Source organism: Melospiza georgiana, chromosome 2, assembly GCF_028018845.1.
Source record: "Melospiza georgiana isolate bMelGeo1 chromosome 2, bMelGeo1.pri, whole genome shotgun sequence".
NCBI classification, from domain to species: Eukaryota; Metazoa; Chordata; class Aves; order Passeriformes; family Passerellidae; genus Melospiza; species Melospiza georgiana.
This window is the reverse complement of record NC_080431.1, coordinates 53,589,655-53,616,118: the sequence shown is the minus strand read 5'-3', so window position 1 is coordinate 53,616,118 and position 26,464 is coordinate 53,589,655. Positions and strand designations below refer to the sequence as shown.

The window sequence follows — 26,464 nt, the reverse complement described above, 5'->3', positions numbered from 1 at the left end:
ATGCTCTACACAGAGGTGCACACATAAATAAAAACATTCTTCATGTTGACCTGCCACACAGTGCATGCAAGTACCACAGCCATGCCTTCAGATACAAAGGTTTTACTTAATATTTAATCTTCTGCTCTGTTGAAGGCAAACTCAACATTTGGAATTGAATTCTAAATCCAAAGTAGGGGGTATGAACAGATCCATGCTTCCTAACATCTTGTAGAAAGGTGACCCATGACTAGGACTGTTCATGCCCAAAACCAGAGGCTGTTAGAACATGGATATATGGTGAAAAATACCTAAAATGTTATTTATAAATTGTATCATTTAAGATGGCTACAACAAAACAAAACAAATTCTGAGTTTTTCAAGAGCAGAAACCCTTATCAAGGACTTCAATTAACTCCAGAACTGTACTGTATTAAAATTTCTGCATTAGCAACTCAGTAATAATTTACTGGAGGCTATTTCTAAATTTTTAAGAGGCGAAATAAAAATTTCCTATCACATTAATTAAAAATAGTAGCTGCAATTACTAAGATTTTCTAGTTCATTATACAAGTCTAATAATTGAGCTTTGCTGCCTATCATAGATGAAATACCTAGACAAAAATCCTTCTTGAAGAGTACAACCATCTTTTAAATGGTACTTAAAAGCCACTGTAGCTTTATTAGCAGTAGCAAAATTTCAAATAATTATCTACAAAAACAGTGGTACAGAATTATGTTCAATTTTCATAGAATTAGAGTACCATTATGGTCTTCATTCAGGCCACAGCTTTTTTAGGCCTTTGTGAAGTCAAAATTCCAAGATTTACTTCCTTCCAATTTCAGATTACAAGTGTACCTTACCTACAATAAGAAGCTTTTCAATAAAATAAGTTTAAATTATTAAAAACAGAATTAAAAAACTTCCACACTCTAAAGCATTAACTACATAAGTTTTAGTTATGTACTGAATTTTTTTAAAAAGTTCCCAGAGAGGAAGTTTTGGCAGTCCTAAGTGTTGCTTGCTTCTCAGCATTACACACAATCTCCAGCAAGGGGAGCCCATACCTCACACACACCTGAATGTCTATTTTTCACTCTTTTCAAAGAATCAGTTTCTGCTTTTTGAATCCATGCTCAAGCCAGGTTATTAAGTAGTATTTGTTGCAAAAAAATTTTTTTTAAATTGCCAACAAAAGTGTCAACAAGTTAGATGAGTAATAGTTAATAACATAGTTAATAACATGCTCAACATACCACTGTCAAGGACAAACTTCCTGGCGAAAATTTTCATTTCTGCACTGAATTTCAGTGCACATTTCTCCACTATTAATTGTAAATCAAGGAATTCAGTGTACTGAGTACTTAGTGTAACAATGTCATCCTTCAGGCAAACCACAAAATTAATTAACCTGACTCTAAATATAACAGACAAAAAGAAGGTTGGACTATGACAGGCAGAGCTGAAATCAGGCTGCAAGTTCATAGTTACTTTTCTTTTTGATTGATTTATTCAGTCTAAATTTAAGTAACAGAAATGTAATAGTCCCAAATAAAAAAAAAATATGCAGTTGCAAAAGCAGTTTCTGCTGTAACACTCTAAGATAATAAATGCTAACATTTGCATTTGGCTTAAGATTTGAGTGACATGAAACGTCTATCTGTTCCAAATGCACAAGCTAGTCTGTGCCACTCCTTTCATTTAGAAGATTAAAACACTAAAAAATATAGGTTAACACAGATCAAATTCTGCACTGATAGAAGAAGCACCTCTAGGTCTCTCTGTTATGCTATTCATCAGTGAAATGTTAACTTAGATTAAAACCATCATGAACTAAATCCAGTTTTTTCAAGTTACCAGTATCAGAATTCTTATATTCCACACTCACTTTCCTTATGGAGCTGTTTCCTTACATATGCTATCTTTTATGGTTTTATAATCAAGAACACTGAGGCAAATAGGAAATACTCCCAACTAAAGACCTGAACTAAGAACAAAATGCCCTCTTGTGAAGAGGCTTCAATCCTGAAGTCTCGTGTGGTACAAGTGTGACTTCCAGAGTGGCACCTGAATAGTCAGACAGGAAAGTTTCCTTAACTGTAAGCTAAATGTTTGCATTTATCATTCAATAATTGTGGTCTTGGTTTCAATCTGATGCTTGTGAAAGTTTTGCAACCTTTTAATATCTAAATACCTTTCTACTTTAGGGCAACTGGCAAAACATGGCCCACTTTGCATATTGGTGCTGTGCCTCAGTGTATTTTGACAACAAACCCCTGGAGAAAAACAAAACAAAAGCAACAGTAACAAAAGTCCACTAATGTACCTGACCTTCACTGTGAACAGCTTATTAACAACAGTTTCTATTGGACAGAAATCACTATCTTTGCTTAGCTGATTGTTTCAGCTTTGTTTCTTTATGGATTCTTCTATTATGCTACTTATGCATCTGCACCAATAAATGTAGATGGAAGAAGGATATTTTAATAGTTAAGTAACTTTCAAAAAATAATAAATAAAAAAATGCAGAAGAGAGAGCAGCAAAATTAACTGCTGTTTGAGTACAACTTTTACAACTCTTGAAAATTAAGCAAGTAAATAAACCCACACTGAAAACAGTTCTTGGAATAAATATCATGGGAAAAGTTGTTTTGCCAGAGTAGAAGAGAGTGAAACTTCACTGTGACTTTTAACACTACATATTCCAGAGCAAATTAAGGTGCATCCTCTGAGGAACTGAGTCTTATAAACAACCCCTGGAGAGTATTGTCTTTTGTTCTTAGCCATGTGGGGCATTCACCACACACTCATGTTTCTGAAAATAAGTAAAGTAAGTTATATATGGAACACCTACCATTGTCACTGTCTCCTTCAGATGGGATACTGTAGCTAAAGTTGTCCCATGTTTGTGCCTGTGTAAGTGTGTTGAAGGAGATAGGAGGAAAACTGAGGGATGGGTCTGCTGGAGGGGAGTGATAACCAGTCCAACCATGGTGGTAATAAGGACCGGAGTGGGGATAAAAGTGGGCAGCAGCATTCATATATGGCATTAGGGTTGTATGGTAATGGCAAAGATGTAATTCAAAGGTGATTAATACAAAATGCATAAATTTTGAGAAAAGAATGAAAGATGGTGTAGAATAAAAAGAACGAAGAGTTAAATGTTAGTACTTGCAAATCATACATCATATGTGCAGTTAAGGCTGTTAAGCTTAGCAAGATCATTGTAACCATAGCACTTCACAAAACTTGTTACAACCAAGTTTTAAGAAAAAGTACCCATAGATTTTACTTTATAGCCTGATAAAAACCCTTACTCTGAGTCAGGAGGTAAATATACTAGCTGTGAAGTTTCAAGAAGGAAACTACCACAGAATCAGGATTTTTATATATTTGTGTAACTACATAATAAGAACATTTCTCACAAAGAAAATTTACATATCCATATGAAAATATTATTACATTACAATTTCCCAGCTGATTTTGGAAGTAGCAACTACATTGTCACTTGGACATCACTTCTCATTTTGTTGAAGGAAGTTCAGTAAGTACATGTACCACAGATGCTTTCCTTTCATTTTAATTCACTTAATAATCAATGAAGCACTACCTTTTTTTCTTGCTAACTCCCCCAGCAATAAATTCAGATCTACAATGGGTCCACCATGTCATGTAAGTACTGGTCCTCCACAACTTTTGGAGAGGCTTCCCAGGGACAAGAATAGGCATAGAATACCCCCAAAGGCTGATCCTGAGTTTGCACAACAAGCTTTGGCAAACTTGCACCACAGACAGTCTTCTAACAAACACAGCATCATTAATGATTCAACGTGGGTCCCTGAAGTACACAAAACTGTACATTTCCACAGAAGCTGCAACAGTCTGCAGACTATTCACCAGATGACAGTAAAAGCATATCATGTCTACAGTTCATGACCACTCATGAACTAAACTGGGGCAGCAATACAGCTCCTGTTCTCCCTATCCATTCTGCCTTCTCTCCTTTAACTAGTCACAACACCACCTGTTACTGATCCTCAGATCCTTCTGCGGAAATTTTTTTCCTTCCCCACCACATCTACTCTGCAGTTCTCTCTCTTGTCTGAATTGTGGCAAGGATTTCTCCCCAAGCTTTCCTCAAACCTCCATTCTACACTGTTTCAGAACTGGATACTGACACACTTAAAATATCTCCTTCCTGAATCTCTTCAGCATATCATCCATCCTTTCAAAGCTTCACCCTGGTTTCCTATTTTCTGACAGAGATTTAAATGTCTTTTCTGCCTTTCACAGTGATGTTGCTCCTTAACGAACTCTTTCTGTATTTGATCACAGTGTTCCTTTATTACTTCTACAAAAGAAAAATTAATTCACTCATTTCTTGCTTTTCTACATGTATCCTCATATTTATCTACTGAATCTGACACACTAGTAACATTCATGTTCCTCAGACCAAACTAGAGGCTATAAACTACCTCTACTCTAAATGCTAAACCATAAACACAAATCAATTCAAGATTGCTGTGTAGATCTAAAAGCAACTAAAATCACCCAAATATTAGAAGAAAGTCCAAATTAAAGTTTCAGTAAGCACAAGAAGTCTCTCTTTTCTAACATTCCCAACTAATATTCAGAAGGATCTTATTCATGTAGGATTTTTCCTTCCCACAATTTTGGAATCTGTATTAACATGACAGTAATTCAGACTGTGTCATATAAAACTTCACCTTAAACTTCTTTTCAGAGTTCCACAGCTCACTCTGTTTAGACTTTCCCAAGGCTGGGTCACTGTTTCTGGCTATTGGGACACCAGCTGAACTTCAGAGTCAGCACAGCAAACTCTGAGTCAACACCGGGGGGGTAACAGTACACAGATTTATGGCAAAAAGTAAACAGTCTGACTCTGGTAGCAATTGGGATTCTCAACTATTTTTCAAAGTACACAGATAATGCAGTTAGGGAAGAAAACAAACTGAAGGAATAAATATCCAGAGATAGAAAGAAAGTAATGAGCACTCAGATGAGAAAAAAATACTGTCAAGTTTCATTGATCGTTATATGTTCCAACTAACTTGAAATACAAGCATGTCCCAGCATAGCTACTAACACTGGGCTTCAAGGTCTCTACAAGCCACCCAAACTGAAGGCACTAGATTCACAAGTAATGTCACACTACATGAACAGGAGCAAGGGAACAACTTCTCACTTCAGAATACAAAGTGCTTTGCGACTTCGAGTTTTGTCAGTGCTTGCTTCAGCCTCTGACAATAGAAATTTTTTTGTCTGTGTTGTCACTTTTTTCAGCAGAAACTAAGAAATACAGTGACCTAGAAATGGCACAACACAAAGGAAAAACAACTCTTGATTGCAAGATGTTCTAATACAGAAGCTGTTCTAATGTCTGCTTCAAGCCAGACTTGAAGGTCTGGCATATTAAAGATAACACAAGACCTTGGCACCACCTTGAACATTTTAATTAATTCATGGATGAAGAAAAGAGAATTTAAATTTATTTGCTATTTTGAGTGATTCCTTTTCAGAGAGCCAATGCACTTCCCAAGAGGAGAACTACAGCTCTAACAAATTGTTTCTGTTCAATGGAATTTTTTCAAGGTTTTCAAAATTAATATGAATTTGAAAAGTCCATACTCTCGCAAATATTTAAAATACAGAAGGAAATAATCTGAAAAATTTAAAAATCGTTTTTACATGCAATGTAAACTTCTGACCCTTGGAAAAAATCTTTCAAGAAATGCAAGCACATTCATTACCTTTCAAAGTATTTTCTTTGGGTACTTTGGATTCTTTCTGTCAGCCATCAGATATGAATTTTCCCGATGTTTTGCCTAGCTTAAAAATGAAAGTATAAAAGGACCTTCAGTCCTGAACACATATCAGTATGTACTGACACAGAAGTTTAAGCTACTGTGGTTTATCCTGTGGAAGCACTTATATTTGTGTGTGTACTTCAAAAAACTGGAATCTTTACCACAAGTCTAGAACAGTTTACTTTCACCTTTCCAAGAGACATAAACCATTATGAAATGATGAGGAAGATGGAAAGTCAAATAGAAAGCAACATTCACTTTAAACAGATGAAAATAAACACAGTGAAAATAAACTCTGCAATTTCAGAAAAAATACAGTTGCATATATTTTCATTGAAAATTTGCCACTATTTTTTCCACAGAGCATGGTGGACACATTTTAGTTAGAACACTTCAATGTCCTTTTAATGTTGCACTTGGATTTAAGAGATTTATAGAGCCAATTAATTCAAATGCAAGCTCTAACAAAATTAAACAGCTAGAACTCATTAGGACTATTTAACTTCATTAAAGCTTACATTTCCAGTAAGTTTTAACATTTCCCCAAAGGCCATTAAGAACTGAAATAAAAAAACCTATTAAAATACACTACAAACTAAGCTGAAAAACCATCCTGGGTCACAGAAATGCTGGACCTCTTCACTAGCTCAGCTCTATGAAAACAAAGCAGTGTACAATTAACAAGTACAAATTCCAATCAGTGGTAGAATGGTTCAAATGCACAAAAGTTGTACAAAGTTTTAAAGGAAATACAATGAAGAAACTACAGACCTGCCAAGCAAACCAGCTTTAAAAGGAAAAACATGCAGGCTTCACAAACATGCCAGTATTCTCTGACATGTACTACTTCTACCTCTGAGTATTTCTCATGTGTTAGCAAAACAGCAGAAGATGAAACAATATGAAGCTTTCCTATGCCTGTGCAAGGTTTCATTTTGCTGCATGGTGCTACATAGCTAATATACTGTATTTTTATCTGAAACTGGACATAAAGTTTTAGTATTGACAAGTTCCTCTATCTTACAGGGTATAAATTTAAGGTAAGTTGACTGAAGCTAGACATGATCAGGTGAGAAACTGTGCAGTAATGGGTTCATCTTAGTCCCTGTAGTACCTCATATGGAAAAGAAAATAAATTCACATTATGAAGTTTAATGCAACCATAACATGACCAAAAGAATCCCTAGTACTGGCATGCTCAAAGATTTTAGAATATATGAACTTCAATTAGTACAGTGCAGAAAATCAGCATGTTCTAACCAACTGCCTTTGGTATTCAATGAGGCTACACAGAGCTGCAATATATAAAAAAGGATGAAGTGTAGGACTTGTGAACACCTGGTCTTGAATCACGTGACTTGGAGATTTTGTTGCAAACATTGCAATCCAGTCTTTCTAGAAATTCTCTCAAAAAGAGTCACTAGGCTATTTCACCTGGACCTATTCTAGTCATGAAGTATAAGAAACTCAGGCACAGCATGCCAAGATTCAAAAGTGCATGTGAACAAGAAGTCACAGTCTTGCACATTCTTCCACAAAGCAACTTCCAATCCTCAGCAGATTTCACTGTGGGCTCAGAGCACAGCCCACATCCTGTGAAAGCAGCAACATGGCCCAGGCTCCTTTTATTTTTTTCTCCTGACAGCGATATTGCAATATTGCCACTGGACTACGCAATATTACTCAATGTTTTATTTTCAACAGATTCTGAAAGAACCCATTTGCTAATAATTTAATCTATATTTTAATTTTATGTAGAAATATCAACATTTCTAAATCATCACAAACAAGACAGACCAAGTTTAACATTCTAACAACCAAAGAAATGCAGTTGAACAGATCTGTCTAACTATATATCACAACTACATGAGAAACTTAAAGTATATTCCTTCACAAAAACAGCTTTCTAATACTTAAAAAAAAACAAACAACCAAACAACAAAAACCAACTAAATCTATGGGTACAATTTCCTAAACCTTTTCGTGATGTTCCACCAGCAGTTTCACAAACTGCTGCCATTATTACCAAGTATTTTGCTATGGAAACTACAAGCTTGTAGGGGTTTACCATCACTTGATTAAAAGCATTTGTGGTGGATGAGAGAAACCAGAACTACAGTCTCAATATGCTGAAACATATTGAAAACCTACAGCCACTCATTAGAGGCGATATGGCATGACTTAATATTGACTACCTCCACACAGAGAAGACAAAAACTGAATTAAATCATGTAGCTAATCCAATTTTTAAGGGAAGCGGTTACCAAGTCCTCAAATACATCTCTAAGTTTGGGAGGAATTTTGTTGTTACCTGGTTTTAGGTTTAGTTTGTTTGTTTTCAAAGAAACTGCTGCTTGTTAAAAGACTGGCGGTTATTTAGATACAGTGCATTGCAAATTCATTGAACTCAGTTGCTGGCTGAAGTAAAGATGTAATCTTTCTATAATGCTTGATCTTTACTCAAGCCTAACTACTGACAGACTCAATGAAGTGAAAAATATTCAGAGCAACACAAATGTTTTCCAAAATAGCCTAATTATTCACACATATTATTGAACAAAATCTAAATTGTATCATCACATGCCAATCAACCAAAAAATCTTATTTCAATTAGTATGTCAGCACAGATGATAAATACATATATGTATATAAAATATGTGTAGTTATATCCAAACACATTTTTAATATACATACAATTTTATAGAACACCCAGTTTACTAGTAATGGATGAAAATTGCTCCATATATAACATGCCAAATAAATACTTCTTACAAATTCAATCTTTATTCAAAACTAGAGAACTCCAAAATATTCTAAGCTTCTCCTAACTGTATGGAAAATGTTACATTGCTTACTTCTTAAGGGGGAGAAAAAGAGGTACCTAATTATAACAGAGATGTAAAAAACTCCAAACCAGTACACACAAACCAGTTTCCCATATTACCTGATCGAGGCTTCAGGCCAAAAGGGATTGTGGTGTTTGTAGTAGGAGACATTGTTGGACTTTTATCCTTATTCTGCGTAATTCCAGAACATACATCAAAGTTAGAATAACACCCAGAAAATATCTTAGCATATCTGACCATGCAAAATGCAAAAATTAACACTACTGCATGCTATAACTATTCCCATAATCTGATCACAATATAGTCCTAAACCTATGATAATCTCCCTTTTTTATTGCACCCTATTTCTCTGGTAGAAAAGACTAGATTCTGACAAAAGACAGCAAGATATTCCCCCTAGTTATAAATAAGCTCAATTATTTATCAGTTTTCTCCCATGTCATCACTTGGTTCCATCAAACATACATTTTGTGGCAGAGTACATTTAAAAAACCAAAGTAAAGGCATGTTTTTTCCTTAGACACATTTGTTTCTTTCACAGAATTAATTACTACTCTGCATGGTAACACTGAATTTCTGCATTAAAAACAGAAAAGAGGAAATTAAGCTTATGCCTCAGAGTAGGATCTCCCCTGACCCTGAACTCAGCTAAGAGCTGCAGCAGGAAGAATGGAGCAGCATCATACCACCAATGGCAACACAGAAAGAGTCCTGTGACCAAACCCTATAATGATAATCCCACTTAAAAAGTGATTTCACTGGGAGCTGGGAACTACAGAATTCCCATCACCAAGACTGGTGGATGGTGGCTGGGTGCTCACAAATTTGCAATATGCTTATGCCCAATGCAATACAGAGAGAGAGGGCCTATTTCTGCACCAAAAAAACCAGAAAGAAGGTAAATAATCTCCATAAGGAGCTCCATGTGGTTTTTGCCTTTTTGATCTTCCAATGAGATTTACACTAGAAAGCTACAGGATCAATAAAATTAGATTCCTCTCTGATAACTAATCAAGGACATGACACAACTGTGCAAAAAAGAAACTGCACTGAAATCAATAGAAAATCTTGTTGAACAAGGCAGAATTAAAAAAAGAAAATAAAAATTGTGTCTGAATGGAGAAAATGTAAAAAAATTAAATGTTTTCTACTAAACTGCATAACTGTGAAACAAAACTATTAGAAAGCATATTTTATACCCTAGAAAATCTTTGAGATGACAAGATTAAACCACATGCCAAGCAAACCACATATTCATTTCTGATGCAAATCTCAGCCATATGTTCTGTGGAATTCAGTTATGTTTCATTTAGTCTATGAAACATTAATATAAAACATATAAGAGACAAACAAATGACATCTTACCTCATTGTGAGAGGTTTGCCCGCTTGTGTTCCAAACAATTAGATCATTCTGCATATTTGGAAAGTAAAAAAAAAAGAAGAAAAGACAAAAAACATTTCAGAACCTGTATTAGTGATACACTGCAATGGGAAATTTTAGTAATTACAGTCAGATACATATTAATACTTAATTATTTTTTCCAATGAAATTAGTAATTTGCATGAATCATAAATGCATCTATTGCTAGCTGAAGAACTTTATTAAAAAGCATGTGGAAACGATTCACACAGATTTGTCATTAATTTTTTGCTTCAATACTAAGGGATTAAAAGTACTTTTTTAAGATTTTAATGTTTGTTGGTTAAAATGTCAATTTTAATTAAACTATCACAAAGGTTTCATTAGCAAAAACAGATTATTTCAAATGCAGATTTGAAGAGATAAATTCTGTAAACAATTACATTTATAATTACAGCATAACATACCTTTTGTTACCACTTCTGTTATAGTTACATAGGAAACATGTACACCCCATTGATAAATATGAAACAAAATCATTAATTCAGCAGTGATCATAACTCAGCAGAAAGACAACTGGCCTACATAAATTATAATTCAATCCAAAACAACTTCCCTAGTATCAATTTTTTTTTTTTAATTGACAAAACATAGAAACACAAGAGAGCACTTGGAACATTAGGTCCCAACAATCACAGAGCTTTATCACTGTAGTATTTGATATTATGATTATACATACAAATATTTGAAAAGCATCAAGATAAATTAAAAAAAAAAAACACCTATTTCTGGATAGAACAGACAATATTAAGGTACTGCCAATACAGACAGCATCCTCTGCAATTTTGTACTCACAATCTCCTTATTCAAGGTTTTTTTGTAGCTCTACATTTCTGGATCATTACAATGTACAAATCTTCAAATATTTTTGAAACTTTAAAAACTATCATCTCAACCTATATACAGTCTGTTTGCAATATTAAATACAATAAAAAAACCTGCTGTCAACATGAACTTAGAAACTTATATAACTACAAAAGAGTATTTGGGGTAAGGGGAGAAAAGGAGTCAGGTACTCCATTTTCTTGAAGATCAAACTTTGTGACGACATTTTTTCCAGGGGAATGCAACCCCTGCAACTACTATTCTTTTGTTGGATATATTTGTTATATAAGTTTTTTCCAAAGGGATAGGTCTTAATCAACTTTCCATTTACAGTCAAACCTTGAGATTCATGCTAAGGCAAAAAAAAGCTCAATCCCCACACTGGGCCTAAACCGATTATCCCCACATACAACTGAGAGAATGCAATGATCCATTCCAAATGCTTCCACATTTATTGTATCTGGACACTTCCATACCTGGCTCAATGACCATTTTTCACCCTGTTCACAAGGTCTTGCTTCAGGCTTTGCTTTCTCCATAATCAAGTCCCTCCTCCTCTGGAATTCCAGTTCCTCTTCAACATTTTCTCTCTGTAAGACAAGTAACTCTTCTGTCTGTACTACTGGAAATAGATTTTTTTTTCCTTTTGGCATAGCATTACCTTGAAGTATTTAATACAAATAGTGTGATGAAAAGCAGACAGAAAAGCAAGTACATACTATGTAAGAGCAGTTCCAGCACTAACAGGTGGATAATGTAAATCTAAACCAGCTACTTGATAAAAAACATCATTTCACCAGACAGGATACAGAACAAATAATAAGCAACATATATCACACTGTAAAACTCAAACCCCTTACTATAACTATACTCTCTGCAACTATAGTGACAGTAGTCTGGAAAACCACTAATTTTTATTTTACAAATTATTTTGGGGTTATTCTTAATGAATATACTACTGTTTTCCTAAACCAAAAGGAGGAGATTTGGTAGGAGGGGGGGATCTAATGGTAGCTGAAGATGAATAGCTGAACTGACATACAGGGAGACAGGGTGGGGAAACTAAAATGAAAAAGTAACAGATAAACACAGAAAACCTTCACATATAGAGACACACACACACAGACAAAAATAACAAACCCCACAACAATTCCATAAATTAGCTTTGCCCTTCAGCCTACTTACTTTATACCTTCCCTACTTGGCAGATTACCGATTGAAATTGAAATTGTGGACTCATTTTCTGTCTTTCGCCCCCCAGAATATTTTGTAATTACACCCTCATTTAACATACCTGACCAAGAGAAGACATGTCCATGTGCATTTGACCACTATGTATAAAGACAAAGGCAAATATGTAATTCATTGTGTAGCAACTTGAACATGATGCATCTAACAATTATTTTTTTTTCTAAAGAAGGTATATAAACACACTTTACTGTAGACTCATGAAATTCTAAAACTGTTGCTGGTTCTATAGGATACAGATTCACAGCACTGATCTCTGAAATACCCATGCTTAATCTGCAAGGTTTGAAATAAAATCATTGTACTGGACTATAACTTTGGCAACCATTATGTTTAATATTTAATTACAAAGAAATATATACATGAAATACTTTTATAGTTATCATTTTAACCTGTTCAGTGTCATCTCTTAAGAGCTTTTGGAAATGCCTCCTGATGCTTCAGTTCAGTCTGAAGCATCATTCATGATTTCACTTGCAAAGTACCACCTTGAGCAATGGTTTGTATCAAAACAAAAGGACCTGTTTATTACCAAAACCCATGTTGTTATCTAGAAACCTGCAGATTTCTGTATCTAATCTCTAGCATTCAGAATTCAAATGAAAGCCACAGCCCTGCCCAGATATTTCCACTTAATTTACAGTGGCTGAAAACAACGCAGTGAAACAGAAAATGAGAGAAAGCAGGAAATATAGGAAGGCAAATATAGAAATACAATGCAAACATCAAAAATACTGAAAAAGGTTGAATTCGAAGTCTCTTCCCAGAAACAAAATGCTGTCTATGTGTAATAGAGTATGCAGATTTTAAATTCTGCAGAACACTGGAAACAGTGTCCTGCAGAACAGTAACTGGACAAGTTTAATAATCACATCCACTAGCAAAAACAGCTTGAAAGAATTCCAGTCAGTGCACATTAAGCACACCAGAATCACCAACTGCTCCAGCCCCTACAGTGTTTTCTCCTAAAGGGCCTTCAGTGTGAGATAAGGATGGTCCTGCATAGAGTTAGTTATTTCAACCAGGTTACCTTGACTAAGCCACCAGAGTTATATGGATGCACAAAGGAAACTGGAAAAAGTTACAGTTGCTGACACGCTCTAGATTTAAGTTAAAAGCAAATACAAGTTTTGTGCATCTTAAAAATATGGAGCAACAATAGCATTTACATTCCTTTCTGGACATAAAACTTCTTGAGTATGAGAAAAATACAAAATGCCATAAAATAAAATAATTATTTTAAAAAAATTATGAGGAACCCATGGCTCAGAGGACTGAAAGTCTATGGCATCATTTGACAAGTATTGGGTACTCAAAGGTATCTTGCTGCTTAGGACTGGATACTAATACACAGGAGGTATACATTCAAAAGCTTATAAGGCATTCAGAAAATTAAATATAAATGCTCATATTTTAAGGTTAGAAAAAGAAAGTGCAGCCACAAACCCCCCAACATGCTGTAAAAACAACAGTAGAGAAATACAGACATACATAACATGATTAGTCACCTCTAAAAGTAATTTTTGAAATTTACTATAGTATTACTAATGAAAGTATATCTGTGTGTAAACAAAAAACAGTTTTTCTGTATTTTATTGACCTTCTTAATTTAACAGAAGTACTAACTATGTAGGAAATATTAAGGCAATGTCTGAAAACAAAAAAAAACCAAAATGACTAAATTTATCAGGCTATCAACTGAAATATTTCTGCTGGTGTTTTTTCCAAAACAAACGCTTTCCTTTTTTAACTACAAGACTCTTCTGAGAAAGTAATAAGCCTCATATGAGATGCAGAAAAAATGGTACTAGGAAGCTAAAGAAATTTCCTAATTGTTTATTTCCTAATTTTATATTTTATTAAGCAAAAATATTTTTGATTCAAGTATTTAGTGTATGATTCAAACACTCAAGTATTCTTTACATGATGCAAAATAAACCAGTTAATTGTCTCTTTAGAAATACTATCAGGAATCAACTTCTGTCCTAAAAGTACAAAAGTCTACTAGGTGGAAAAGCAGTTCAAAACAGGCATTTAAAGTAAGAACAGTGTAGTCACAAAAGCAAGTAGCTATCAAGGAAGGAAAGAGAACCAAGCATACTTAAGGCTGAAGCGACAAGGAGGTTTTCCAATCTTCAAATAAATGAAGCTGCAAACCAGCTACTTCATAGAAGTAAGAATTAAAATGAGTTTTGAAATGAACTTAATTTCTGAAGGTGATTACACTAAGAAAAGCAATAGCAAGCATCCAGACAGACAGAACTACAGGCACCACTACTGTCATACTTCTCCAGTAGGGCAATCATTTGCTTTCTTCTAAACGCTTATTCTTTTGTTTAGCCACAGTTCCAGAGCCATTCTACGTGACTTTGGCCACTTAAAATGGGCATCTAAATTATAAAAGCTTGTCTTTTGTAGTCAGGGGAAACATAACTAACTTTCTTTGCCTCTTCCTCCTTTGGATTTCAGAAAACTAAAGAAACTCCACCACTAATTCAGGCACCTCCTTTAGGTGCGTCATTGAATTGGCATGAAGATGGGCCAGAAGCTCTTTTCATTCCAACAATATATACCAAGCATGAGTAAGAGGAAAATTTATAGTCCCTACAAGAAATGTGACAATCCTAGACAAAACTTCAGATAATCACAGTAGTGTGCATGAGATGAATGGTTAAGGGGTGTCCTCGCCTCTGGTTTCTTTGGTCTCTTCTTAATTTACTGGGAATCTTGTCTAGATACTCGAGAGAGAATTTGAGTTTCCTTCTTAACTACCTTGCACACACTGGTATGCTAACAAAGCACTTGCTAACTCCAGAGAGCTTTCAGCTGTCAGTTAAAAGAGAATTCTAATGTAATTCATAAAAAAAATAAAATATATTACATTATATTATTATACTACTATATATCAGCTACTGTAAGCATACCTGTTGGAATCCTGTAATAAATCTACAGCTTCTCTTAGTTGTTCTATCATTGCTATATCAATAGTTTGTTCTTCTGATAAATTTATTCTATAACAGAAAACAAAAACATTCAAAAAAAGGTACAACAGCAATTATCAAGGGTAGTCTGAATTTCAGTGTGAGATGTCTACCTTCCAGCTGGCATGCAAATACTACAGGGAGAAAAACAGCCTCTCTGCACACTGGGATGTACTGAACTTAAGGAAAAGCTCCTTCTGAAAAAAACTTTTCAACACTTTGTCCTTAACAAAGCCTCCCAGCCCAATACATACATAAATAAATGCAATGAAGCTAAAACTTTTAGCACTGAATTAAACAGAATGACTTCTTAAAGTTGAGCATTTATTTACCATTTAGCATTTATTTATGAGTGCTCTTAAAGGCACTCATCCCATGTATTGTTTCAGCACAAATAGTAAATACAATGAGTTTTTATAAGGGCCAGCTTGCTTTCTTTTGCTTTTCAACATTTATAGTTCTTTTTGGGGATTAGAAATATAACCTCCCATTAGTTTTGCCAATAAGGCTCTTTCAGAAAATATTCATTCTTTCCTCCCTTCAGGTTTGGGTCTTTTTTTAATACTATGTAGGACTACACTGTTCTGATGAGTGACAACTTCACAGTACAGTCATGTTGAATTTCCTTTCCTTATGTACTTAGCAACTGATGCTCATTTGTACTACTCTGGAATTAATATCTATAAACTAATGATTGCTTCAAGGTTAAAATTACGACAAGTAAGAAAAAGAATAAGATATGTTTTCTAATTAAATTGATTTTTTAAATGTACATTAAATTTAGATCTTGCAAGTTTTGATTATCTTTTTTCAGCAATGCCTTTAATAAACAAAATAAGTACATAATTAAAAAAGACTGCATTCTACATAGATAAAAAGTTATTGGGGAATACAAATTAATTAGCTGTAATATAACATCCACTCTATTTAGCAATAAAATGTAAAATACTGAGCACACACAAAATGCAAGGTTGTTATTGCCTTGCCTCCAAATCTGCAGAATTATTAATCAGCAAAGTTATACCAGTCCTGGTCAAACTAATTAAAAGACATAGCTAATTATTAATAGATGCATAAAAAATACTCACATTTCGTCTGCTTGCCATTGCGTGTCCTCTTCTATTCTCAGTAATTCATCACACTCTGCTGCTCTGCTCTGTAAGCAGACAAAAGTGATAATGAGACCTGAACTTTGCAATTAAGTAGGCAGATAAATTTGCTTTCCAACTCAGTACTGACCTAATTTATGTAACATTTTAGGCTGGCTGGTTGAAGCAATCCAACACTTCTGCTCTATTCCTTACTCTACCCCCTTCTAAGATACTGATTACAAGATCTTCTATTCAGAAGATTTTATTGAGGCCAACAGCCCTTACTCTCTCTTAACTGTGAAAAGAAAGTCAAGCAGCATAACAATTCTTTGTTCTATGTCCCAGATTCCATTTGTGACTTTCTGGCACATACAAACAATGCTTCAGTTAAGCATGATCCCAACTCTCCTTCTCCTCGCTCTCCTACTGCAGCCAGATTTGTTTTCAAAGCAAGGAAATTCCAAACATGCAAACAGTGGCAATTACATACTTCATGCATAATTATTAACAGGATTCATATTTTACAGTTTTGACAGCCATGAATAATTTATTTTTTAAAGAGAACAAATTGGAACAAAAGTTGCATCCAGGAATTCCTATCAGTCAGCCAGTTATTTTGGGTTCAATGTAGCCAAATTAGATCTCCCACACCTATAAACATGAAGCGCTTCTTATCTGAAAACCTGAATCTTTTTTATGCTTCCACTTGGTATTTAGCAACTCCTTCAACTCAGGCAGGAGCACTGAAGTAGTTCAGCTGCCAGTAAAGACAGAAGCTCTCTGAATGAATATGTAGTTGTACTTCTAGAGAAAACACAGCAGAAAACAGAGGCTCATCCTCCTTCATGTCATGTGTTTGGCACATCAGTTGCATCATCCTGTACCAATAAATTCTGCCCAATTCTGCTGTATGTGACACTGAAGACTGTACCAGCTTCTCTAACACTCTCCAATGATGGCTCATTTCCCAGTGACAATCCCTACTAGAATGAATAAAGCCATTCTTTTTCATCTTTCTTCACCTTACAGGAATAAAGACCATGATGTTTTCCTGTAACAAGGGTACATACCATAAGACAACAAAAATGCAGCAGAAGGTGATTTGATATAATTTGTCTTTAAGGATCTCTCAAATGCTACTATAATACTTAAAAAATTGAGAAAATGTATTTTAATACCATAACATTATTTCAAAACTTTAGCCACCACAGCTAGAACAAAGTCATCTCTCATTTCAGCAATGAAACCAACACAATAAATCACTCAATTAAAAATATAAAGCAAATAGCACAGAAAAAACCTGCCATTTTCCTTAAAGCCTTAAACATAGTTAAAGGATAACTCTCACATATCCTAAAAAGAGTTCTGGGTAAATTGTCCTAGATCAATTGTAATAATTTTAAACTTACCTGCCTATTTTTGCTTTCCGTATTTTTAGAACAATTACTATCATCTGCATCTCTTATTCATTAAAATACCTGCTGTTTATCGTTCCTGTTTACTCTGCACTTACCAAAGTAGCAGAAATATTTTCCCCACTTAACATTGCGATAAACTTGCCTTAATGTAGCTCATAAATTCAGTAGTAAGAGTATCCTGTTCATCAAACTGGTTTCCTGTTTCTCGTGACTTATCATTGACAAACGTGTGAGCAGATCCTTGATGGAATTCCACTAGGAACAGCAATGAAAAAAAAATTAGAAGAATGATTTAAAAATGAAGTTTAAATTCACATTAAACATTTCAAACAGGTTAAGATCCTGTCATTGTAACCAGTGATGCCAATTTCTAAGTTGTAATAAATCCATTTCCTGGGCACATACAGTTGTATATCAGAAGCACCAAAGCAGGCATGAAGAAGCCAGTTTTGAACTACACCAAGTCTGTCTTGCCAGTAGTAATACAACAACACAGCTGGAGAGCTGTGCAGTGTTTTAAGAAATTCAGATGTTTTAGGCAGTGACTTGCAATTACTTGCAACTGAATGCAATTTCAGAGTTACCATGCTGTAACAAACCAAACACCCAGCAAAATTAGTTAGAGCCTGTCCCAATCTTTTCCCTATGCATACTATTTCCAAGGATATGAAGCTATGATTTACCCTCTCCAGTTTGCTAATAAACACTGTAGGATAAAATCCTGTTAACGCTCTTCATATTTTACCAAATTCTGATGAGTTCTCCATGGAACTTCATTAAAGTGGGTAACAATGAGGGTATGCCATCTCCTATCCATGTGGTTTCCCTATGCAGCTTGCTGACTTCATCCTGCCATTTATCATTAGTATGTGCAGAACTGGGAGAACAAATGTTTATCTATCAGTATGTAGTGTAATTTAGAAAAACGTAAGTTACTTTAAAAAAAATTGGATAAAATTAGATCTCTCATAAAATACAAATAAATTTACTTGTTTCCAGAGGTGATGCTGACTGACTAAAAAAGCTTTATATATACACTAAGTCCAGCTATAGAAATAGACTCCATTATTGCACTTTGCTAAATTACTGAACACTGATATTAGCTGAAGGATAGTATGGCTCAAACCAACTTTAACTTTTTTCCACCCAGTCAGAATCAGATCTTATTAATTCTTGAGACAAGGTGCAGCAAGTTTTTTGGAACTGTTGTTGAAAATTACTAGACAGACTCAGTATAGTAAAGATTTTCTAAGTAACATACGTGTTTTTATTTTTACACAACTGCATATGCATGCTCAAAGCCTTCTGGGTAAGCAGGCAGGCATGGAATCAACAACAGAATTTCCCTGTATTTAACTTCCATGTTTTTTACATTCCAACCTTTTCTTGAGTTAGCATGGTGACCTGAATCATCCTTTATAATATGATCTTCTTCCACAATGTCCGACATTGGAACATTAAAGCTGATAGTATCTTCATCAGATGGCTAGGAAAAAGCAAGAGAAACACTAGTCCAAGCTCAAACCAAGAATGATAAAAATGTACATGTTAACAAGATTGCTCACCAAAGGGCTGCAAATTAAGATGGAACAGGATACTAGAGCATCTAACATGACCACATCCTGTTGTAAGAAGTTATAGTCATGCTGAATATATCCTCACATGAGGTTTGCCAAGTAGAATAATTCACATGTCCTCTTTTCCTGTCTTACTCATGGCACTAGTCCTCTCCTTGCACTGACACCACTGCACTGTGCTGCTCTCTGTGCTTCCCTGGGCAGCTGAAAACTACAAGGGCCTCCTTGCAGCCACCAAAATCTGCAGAAACACTGAGCCTTATATCACAGCCCTTTTTTTCCTTTCCTTCCATGACTCTTCTTTCCTGCTTTACCATGCAGCTTCTGAACTGAACGCCTACAGCAAGCAAGATCAACATCAAGGAAGGCACCGTCTTTAATTATGTTAACTGACACAGCTGGGAAAAAAAAAGCACAGACTCTCATGTACACTAGCCTTTTCTGACTTAAAAGCTCACCCATTTTTTCAGCTCTATTGGCTGGTACACTAAAACACTGACGTGTATCTAACAAACCTATCCTGTCTATGATTTTACAGATAGCAGCTGCACAAGGAAGCACAGACACAATTCTGCTCTAAGTCACTATGGCTCTGTTTTTCTGCAGGGCCAACAGTGACCTGCTCAAGTGGAACCTGCTCACATCCTCTCCTGAGGTGAGCTAGAGCAAAACCACAGTTTGCAGAAGAGGCCAAGATTTTATTCTTGCTCCTCAGAGACAGAGAACTTACCACCACAAGAGTCTCAGAACTTTGCAAATATATTTTCCAGAAAGTCCATGAGTATTTCTCATTCTTTAAATGCCCTGTGTTTCTGTAACTTGCTACTCTGTGCATACATTTTCCACACATGTATTCTGTAATTATAACCTACATAATACAAACAGCACTCTGCTCCATATCCTTAAAAATACATTTTTAAGGAAATTATATTCCCCATTTTATCAGTTAAGATTGCTGTAACAAAAAAGATCTGTAATGAAATGTGTTACATATAATCAGTTATTTAATTCTCACTAGCTTCTAGTAGAAGTTTGCCATTCCTGCTACTTTTAGATGTTCATAATCTATGTAGAAAATATTTTTTCTTACTCCTGAAGCTAAAGTTTGTGATAAAGGATAGAGCAAATCCACCTTGCTCTTAAAACCTCAATCAAAGATACACGTGGTTATTCCTATTTTCCAAGAATACATTGGACCCAAAACACGTAAACATGGACAATGATGAATGTTCTTTCTGATGAATAAACTACATGCTATTAACTCTATGAATTCACTGGCTGTACTCTCAGCTTAAGGAGGAAAAAAGGATGTTCAGGGACTTCATAAAGCTTTTTTAAAAATAAATTTTAAATTTTAAAATTAGTGATATTTTAAAATGAAACTACAACAGAAAATAAATGACACTCCAAGTATTCTAAGCACAAAACTCTTTTAGATCTGAAGCAATGACAATCCAACAACTTTAAAAAAACAGAAATAAGATAGGTACAATATGAATTCATTCAGACAACCAAGGTTACAGCGAAGTTCCTTCTCTTTCAGGCTGTATCTCATATGACATTTAAGTATTAAAGTTCATTATTCTTGATCAATGTTGATGGTGTGTTAATTTTGAAAATAGTACACTGAAATGTTCCTACACACTTTATTAGAAGTTCTGGATCCAAAACAAGTACAATATTTTTTCTTACCAGCGTAACACACACTTTGAGGAAAATATTTTGGAGTGTTGGCATAAAAAAAGGAACTGACCATTCAATTTGGAAACCAATTCCTTTCAGGACCTACAGAATTCTGCAACTTATTTTCCACCACTATACTATGAAACTGCCACTAAACAATGAAAGAAAAACTATCTAAAGCAGCCTTGGATAATACAAGAGTACCGCTCCTTCACAGGTGAAATACTGAATCCAAGTTCCTTCTTCCACAGTTTTATTTTTTATTGAGACAGCAAGAGAAGACAATAGACAAATCAGAATAAAAAATATTTAACATTATTCTAAGACAGAATTGAGATTATGCATTTTGAAAGAGTCTTTACATATATTCCTGCTGGTAGTAATGCATTATTCATACACATAATAAAGCACAGACGACATACTAATTTCATTCTAATGAATTTTAACAAAAGGAAAAATAAGGTCAAATGAAGGGAGAAAAATAATCAAAATGCTGTATTTTTCCTAAAAGGTGAGGTAAATGGTAGACTGCCTTAAGGCAGAATTTGCCTTCAAGTTGCAATGATCAATTTTACAGCAACACTACAAGATACCTTCCACTTGAAGTGCCCAGAATGGCTACAGCTGGGAAACTGATGCTGTAGGGACCCTACAAAGTCCAAGAGAGATTTATAAAACAGTTCATTTCATCAAGTATTCCCTCTTCTGTGTATTCATCCAAAGTCAATTAGCAAGCTTCCTAAAGACTACATTAGTGTTCAAACAAGTGATTCATTTATGTTATTAAGTTACACATGAAAAATGACAATGTATTTTCTGTAAAAGAATAGAAACTCAATAACCACTACCCTCCGCACTGAACAGTAGTTTATATTCGTAAAAAAACCTCCAGAATCATGTTTTAATGATTATGACTGATCATTTAATGTTTATCCAAAGTTTGGTATGTAACTTTCTGACTGTAATTAACAACACATGTGAGCCTGTATTTGCATCATGCTAGTATTTTTTGCACAATTCCCATGTGGTATTAAAGGTCACATCAGAAGTGCATGGTAAATTTACTAACAAATGCATTTGGGATTAATGATTTCAGCATCTATTTTTCCTTAAAAGCAGAGCAGCAGTCAGGTGGTGATAGAATGAGTAAACTGTTCTTATATTTAAAAGTTTAGTGCTATTAAAAATGTATTGGTTCATTGTTGGTAGACTTAAAAATATTTTTTGCAGTATTTTAATTGCTATCTTTTGATTACAGGTAGCATGATCTATTTTCTAAAGGTGATATTTATAGCTAAAGAGGAAATTCTGGGATAAAAGTTTCATTAACAAGCCAACTGAGCTTCAGGAAGAGTAAGACTGGCAAAATGGTTTGTAAATGCCTCTGAACAGAGTGAATACTCTTACAGCTAGAGGCAAACCATTAGAGATTTGGCTAGAATTCATAACAATTCTACTTCATTTCCACCTACCATGAAACTTGCCAAAATACTTGGAAATTCACATGGGGTTTTTTAAAGTACTATTGTATTTAAAAGACCAATCAGTGAGTAAGTGGATTCATGTTCAATTTGCTTTTGAGTAACTATAAATTCAGTATCTAAGCTTGATTCTTCATACATTTGTTCCAAAAGAAACAAAATCCCTTTTCCTCAAAGGAGGACAAAACCACTAAAGAATCAGTGTAAAATATTTTAAGTAGCAAGAAGGTCACCCTTTTAATGTGAGGCCTTTCCCATTAAGTCAGACCACAAATCCCATTACTGTATATTTCAGAAAGACAATCATCACTGGTTTATACTACTAATTATTTACTTATTTATCATTATCTATTCAGTTCAACTCCACACAGATTTGGTGCCCTATTCAGCTAAAGAATGCCTCAGAAAAAAACCTCTGTGAATCAGTTCTAACAGCTTAGGACAACACTAGTCCCACAAAGCTACCCTTTCTCTTTGCTCAGACAGACAGCAAAGTTCAGGAAAAGACCTGAAGGTTTATTTTCAGCTTTGCCTAACTGACAGAATATTTAAACACATTAAAATCTGCAAAATTTCTCAAGTTTCTACACTACAACAATGTTTCATAACCACATCACACAATATACTGAAACTGGGCACCATAAATTCCCAACAGGAAAGAGTAATCAGGCAAAGAGAAAAATATGTGAGAAGTCATCAGCTTGTAACCTGTTACAGTGTTTACTTTGTTGAAAACAGTAGACATGAATTCTGGTTTGTTTCTCATTCTCTAGATTATGTAAACTGTCAGAAAACTGTAGAGGATTTGCACTATTGGTAAGCCTGTAACCATTTGGAAGCAAGTATCTCATGCCCACTCCAGACAGGGCACAGACAAAAAAAATTTAAAAAAAATTTAAAACCCCAGAGTCTCCTTTTATCTTTGTTTTAACCATTTCTTAGTGTAAAATTCATGTCAAGGATATGGTTGCAGAGGTCTAAAAATCTTTTCACATTCTTACCAAACTTAAAATACAATCAAAATACGAGTGCTGGGAGAGGAGTTTGACACAAAAGGCAGGTAACTTACCTCTGTTGCTGACAAACGTTTATCACCATTATCACTACCAACACCTGAATCTGAGTCCTTTTTACTTGGATAGATGTCATCAATGCTAGATGTGGAAAAAAAAAATTAAAACTCAGTAAAAAGCTATCATAGCATTTACATTCAAATTCTGTTCTAATTTCACTTAACTCTGAGCAAGTTTCAAACTATCCTTAATGGAAGAAGGTGAAATAGCCTAGTACAGTAAAACACCAAACATTTGATCTGGTGATGGTAAAATAGATCAGACTGAATGGCTAATTAGCCTAAGGATTAATGAAGCAACAGAAATAATCTGCTGCTAAGCTTGTTTTTGTCCATACACTATGCAAAACTACTTAGTTACTAACTAAGCAGCACAGGAATGAAGCAATTTAGCCATGGGAGAAGAAACCAAAATGGTAAAACTCAAAGTGGATTCAACTGATACAACTGCAATCACTGATCCATTAAAACAGAACTCATATCTCCCTCAGGCTTGAAATAATTATTAACACAGAAACCTCCTTTTGGTGCCTTAAAATAGACTTTGGAATTTAGGTTTCTGAGAAAATTACTGTAACAACAGCAAAGGCTCACTGTTCTGGTTTCATTACCCAATATGACCTCTACTCATTTTGAAGTGCACTATTAGATGCAGTACTCTCATCACCTAAAGTGTTTTTAAAAAATATATCTTTTATCTCTTTATTTGCTATCCTGAAAGCTGTGATACTAAATTCAGATTGACACCCCAAGAAAAGTGCTTTATCAGTCTTCACATGAACAAGACATCTGATTCAATAATTCTAATCTTAAATTACCTCTTGCCAGTAAACACTGAAGATTGTTTTGCAGAAACTGCCTTTGGAAATCTACTCTGTACCATCCCCTTACCCTAACCTACATTCTCCAGTATGAACAAATATCAAACAGGACATGACAATCCTGTCAGTTTTCTTGTATACTAAAAGAACAAAACAGAAAACCAGTAAGTGTTTCCCAAATGGAATACCTACTCCTCATCCTGGATTCTTCTCACTTATCTGATAGAAATTCACACAGGGATCTCCAAAGGTACATGGACAAAACCAATTTCATTCAAATCTTATTGAGATGACTGAGAGGGAGATTCTGTAACAGTTCTTGGGTTTTTTTCTCTCAGGATTTTAGCAGTAACATCTCTACTATTATTCATATCAACACTTTGTTTTCATTGAGTATTTCTCTTCAAAGGTATCATACTTTCTCTGATTGGTTATATTACTCTGTCTTTGTTAGCAGAGAAAGACTCGGCTAAAAGCTGATTTCCAACCAGCTATGGAGATTCTCATAGAAAGGAGCTGCTTTGTGTCTGGTTCCTGTCCTTAAACCATGGCACAAGATGCTATTTCCTACAAGTCTGATATGAAACAGAAGATTTTGCCTCATTCTGCTAATAAATCAGCACACTTCATTTAAAAAGCATTCATGCAACTCACTTTGTTTGACAGATGACTTTGGATGAATTAAAAAAGATTAAAATGTCACAAAAGTGCAAACATACAAACACATATAAATCATAAAATATATCACAAAAATCACAAAACAACACATGAAAATAAAATTTATTTAATGTGTAGATAGATCAAGCCAACACCTGATGTAACTACCATCTGATTATTTCCAATGTATTCCAGGAGTCCACTAGAAAGAGGTTAGATTTAAACTAAGGTTCACTTTTAAGCTCTTAACTAATGTGCTGCTAACTTTAATCAGAATTGATTTTTAATTTTCTGAACTCTTACGGGGATTGCATTAGAATAAAAGTAAATGAAATCTCTGTGCAAAAAGGTACTTTAGATGCTGAATAGCATCTAAAGAAACAAAACTGTGAAACACAAAGATAAATACTATTTTATTGTTCATACATACCTCTCTTCCACAGGTTGTGGCAAATGCTGTGGTTCAATGGCATTAAGATACAGCGAGTCTGCTGTTTTAATCTGACATGCTTGCACAGTCAGATATTTGAATATATGCACCTTACCCTTTGTACAAATCTGTGGAACAAGGAAAAAATTAGGTTTATAACTAGAATTTAAAAAGCAATTTATTCCAAGTGTCACTTAGTATAAACTTCCCTGAAATTCAACTAATATTACAAATTTCACTTAAAAGAAAATAGATTTTTTAAATTACTAAGTACTTCAATTATATACTCAATTATTTGTGTGTACCAGTATAAATACCCTCAGAGACTAAAACAGAAAACAAGAAAATAATGTATTCTTCTTTAAAAAAATCCAAATGAGCTTCTAACTCAAAAAAAGGACATTAAAATATATGGTATGGCCTATTACTCACTATAAATAGATTAATTAATTAATTATTTTCAGAATTAGCGTATCATGACATTTAATTAGCTAGTGTGCTCTTTATATTCTTGGTCACATTGTTTGTAATAGTGTTCAAGCACACTTACGATGCAATTCACCTTCATTTTAGGATTTTCTTTAAGTGCACACCTCTTGCTTTGTATTTTTTAGTTTAAAGGCATAATCACTATCAATTATGAACAGCATTTCTCCAATAATAATTGGAATAAAAATTCTTAAGTATTTCAACAACTGTTGAGCCAGAACACTTGTGGCTTTCAGAAATGCAGTTTGAATTTACTGTCCAGTAAGTTAACAACAAAATTGTCCTTAAGCAGCAAACACAGAATGCATTAATTTACTTTTATTACTCAGAGTGGCCTACAGTTCCAAAGAGGAGTTTTATTTCTTTGTGCATCAAAATTTATGAACTTACACTTTAAAGTGAAATAAATTTCATATGGATTGTGTTTTAGACTATTTAGGCATATTTTTTAAGTTAAAGTTAGCAAATCACTGTAGAACCTTCTAGAACTGTATTCATTTTACCAGAAAGAAAAATAACCCAGGAAGTTTATCACAAGTCTTTTCCAAAATTACATGCATATTCCAATGTTAAATTTCATATGCAGATAGAAATCACAAAAATTAACAGCTATCA

At 34.4% G+C, this 26,464-nt stretch overlaps 1 protein-coding gene across 7 annotated transcripts in view; it reads right to left on the bottom strand.

The window, feature by feature from the left end:
- LRCH1 (leucine rich repeats and calponin homology domain containing 1) overlaps nt 1-26,464 on the bottom strand; it is a 113,440-nt gene that overhangs the window by 24,288 nt on the left and 62,688 nt on the right. For 2 of the 7 annotated variants that reach the window (XR_009114180.1, XM_058019076.1), the window contains exons 6-16: nt 25,361-25,488; nt 23,450-23,534; nt 19,020-19,125; nt 17,782-17,894; nt 16,219-16,286; nt 15,074-15,160; nt 12,196-12,232; nt 11,378-11,491; nt 10,020-10,067; nt 8,753-8,825; nt 2,835-2,942 (exon numbers count right to left, since the gene is read on the bottom strand). Coding sequence is in view for 3 of the 7 variants with exons in the window: in XM_058019076.1 (XP_057875059.1) it covers nt 2,835-2,942; nt 8,753-8,825; nt 10,020-10,067; nt 11,378-11,491; nt 12,196-12,232; nt 15,074-15,160; nt 16,219-16,286; nt 17,782-17,894; nt 19,020-19,125; nt 23,450-23,534; nt 25,361-25,488 (967 nt within the window). In the remaining 4 variants the exon portion in view is untranslated. The remainder of the gene's footprint in view (nt 1-2,834; nt 2,943-8,752; nt 8,826-10,019; nt 10,068-11,377; nt 11,492-12,195; nt 12,233-15,073; nt 15,161-16,218; nt 16,287-17,781; nt 17,895-19,019; nt 19,126-23,449; nt 23,535-25,360; nt 25,489-26,464) is intronic. The other 5 variants (XR_009114181.1, XM_058019077.1, XR_009114183.1 and 2 more) reach the window with 3 other exon arrangements.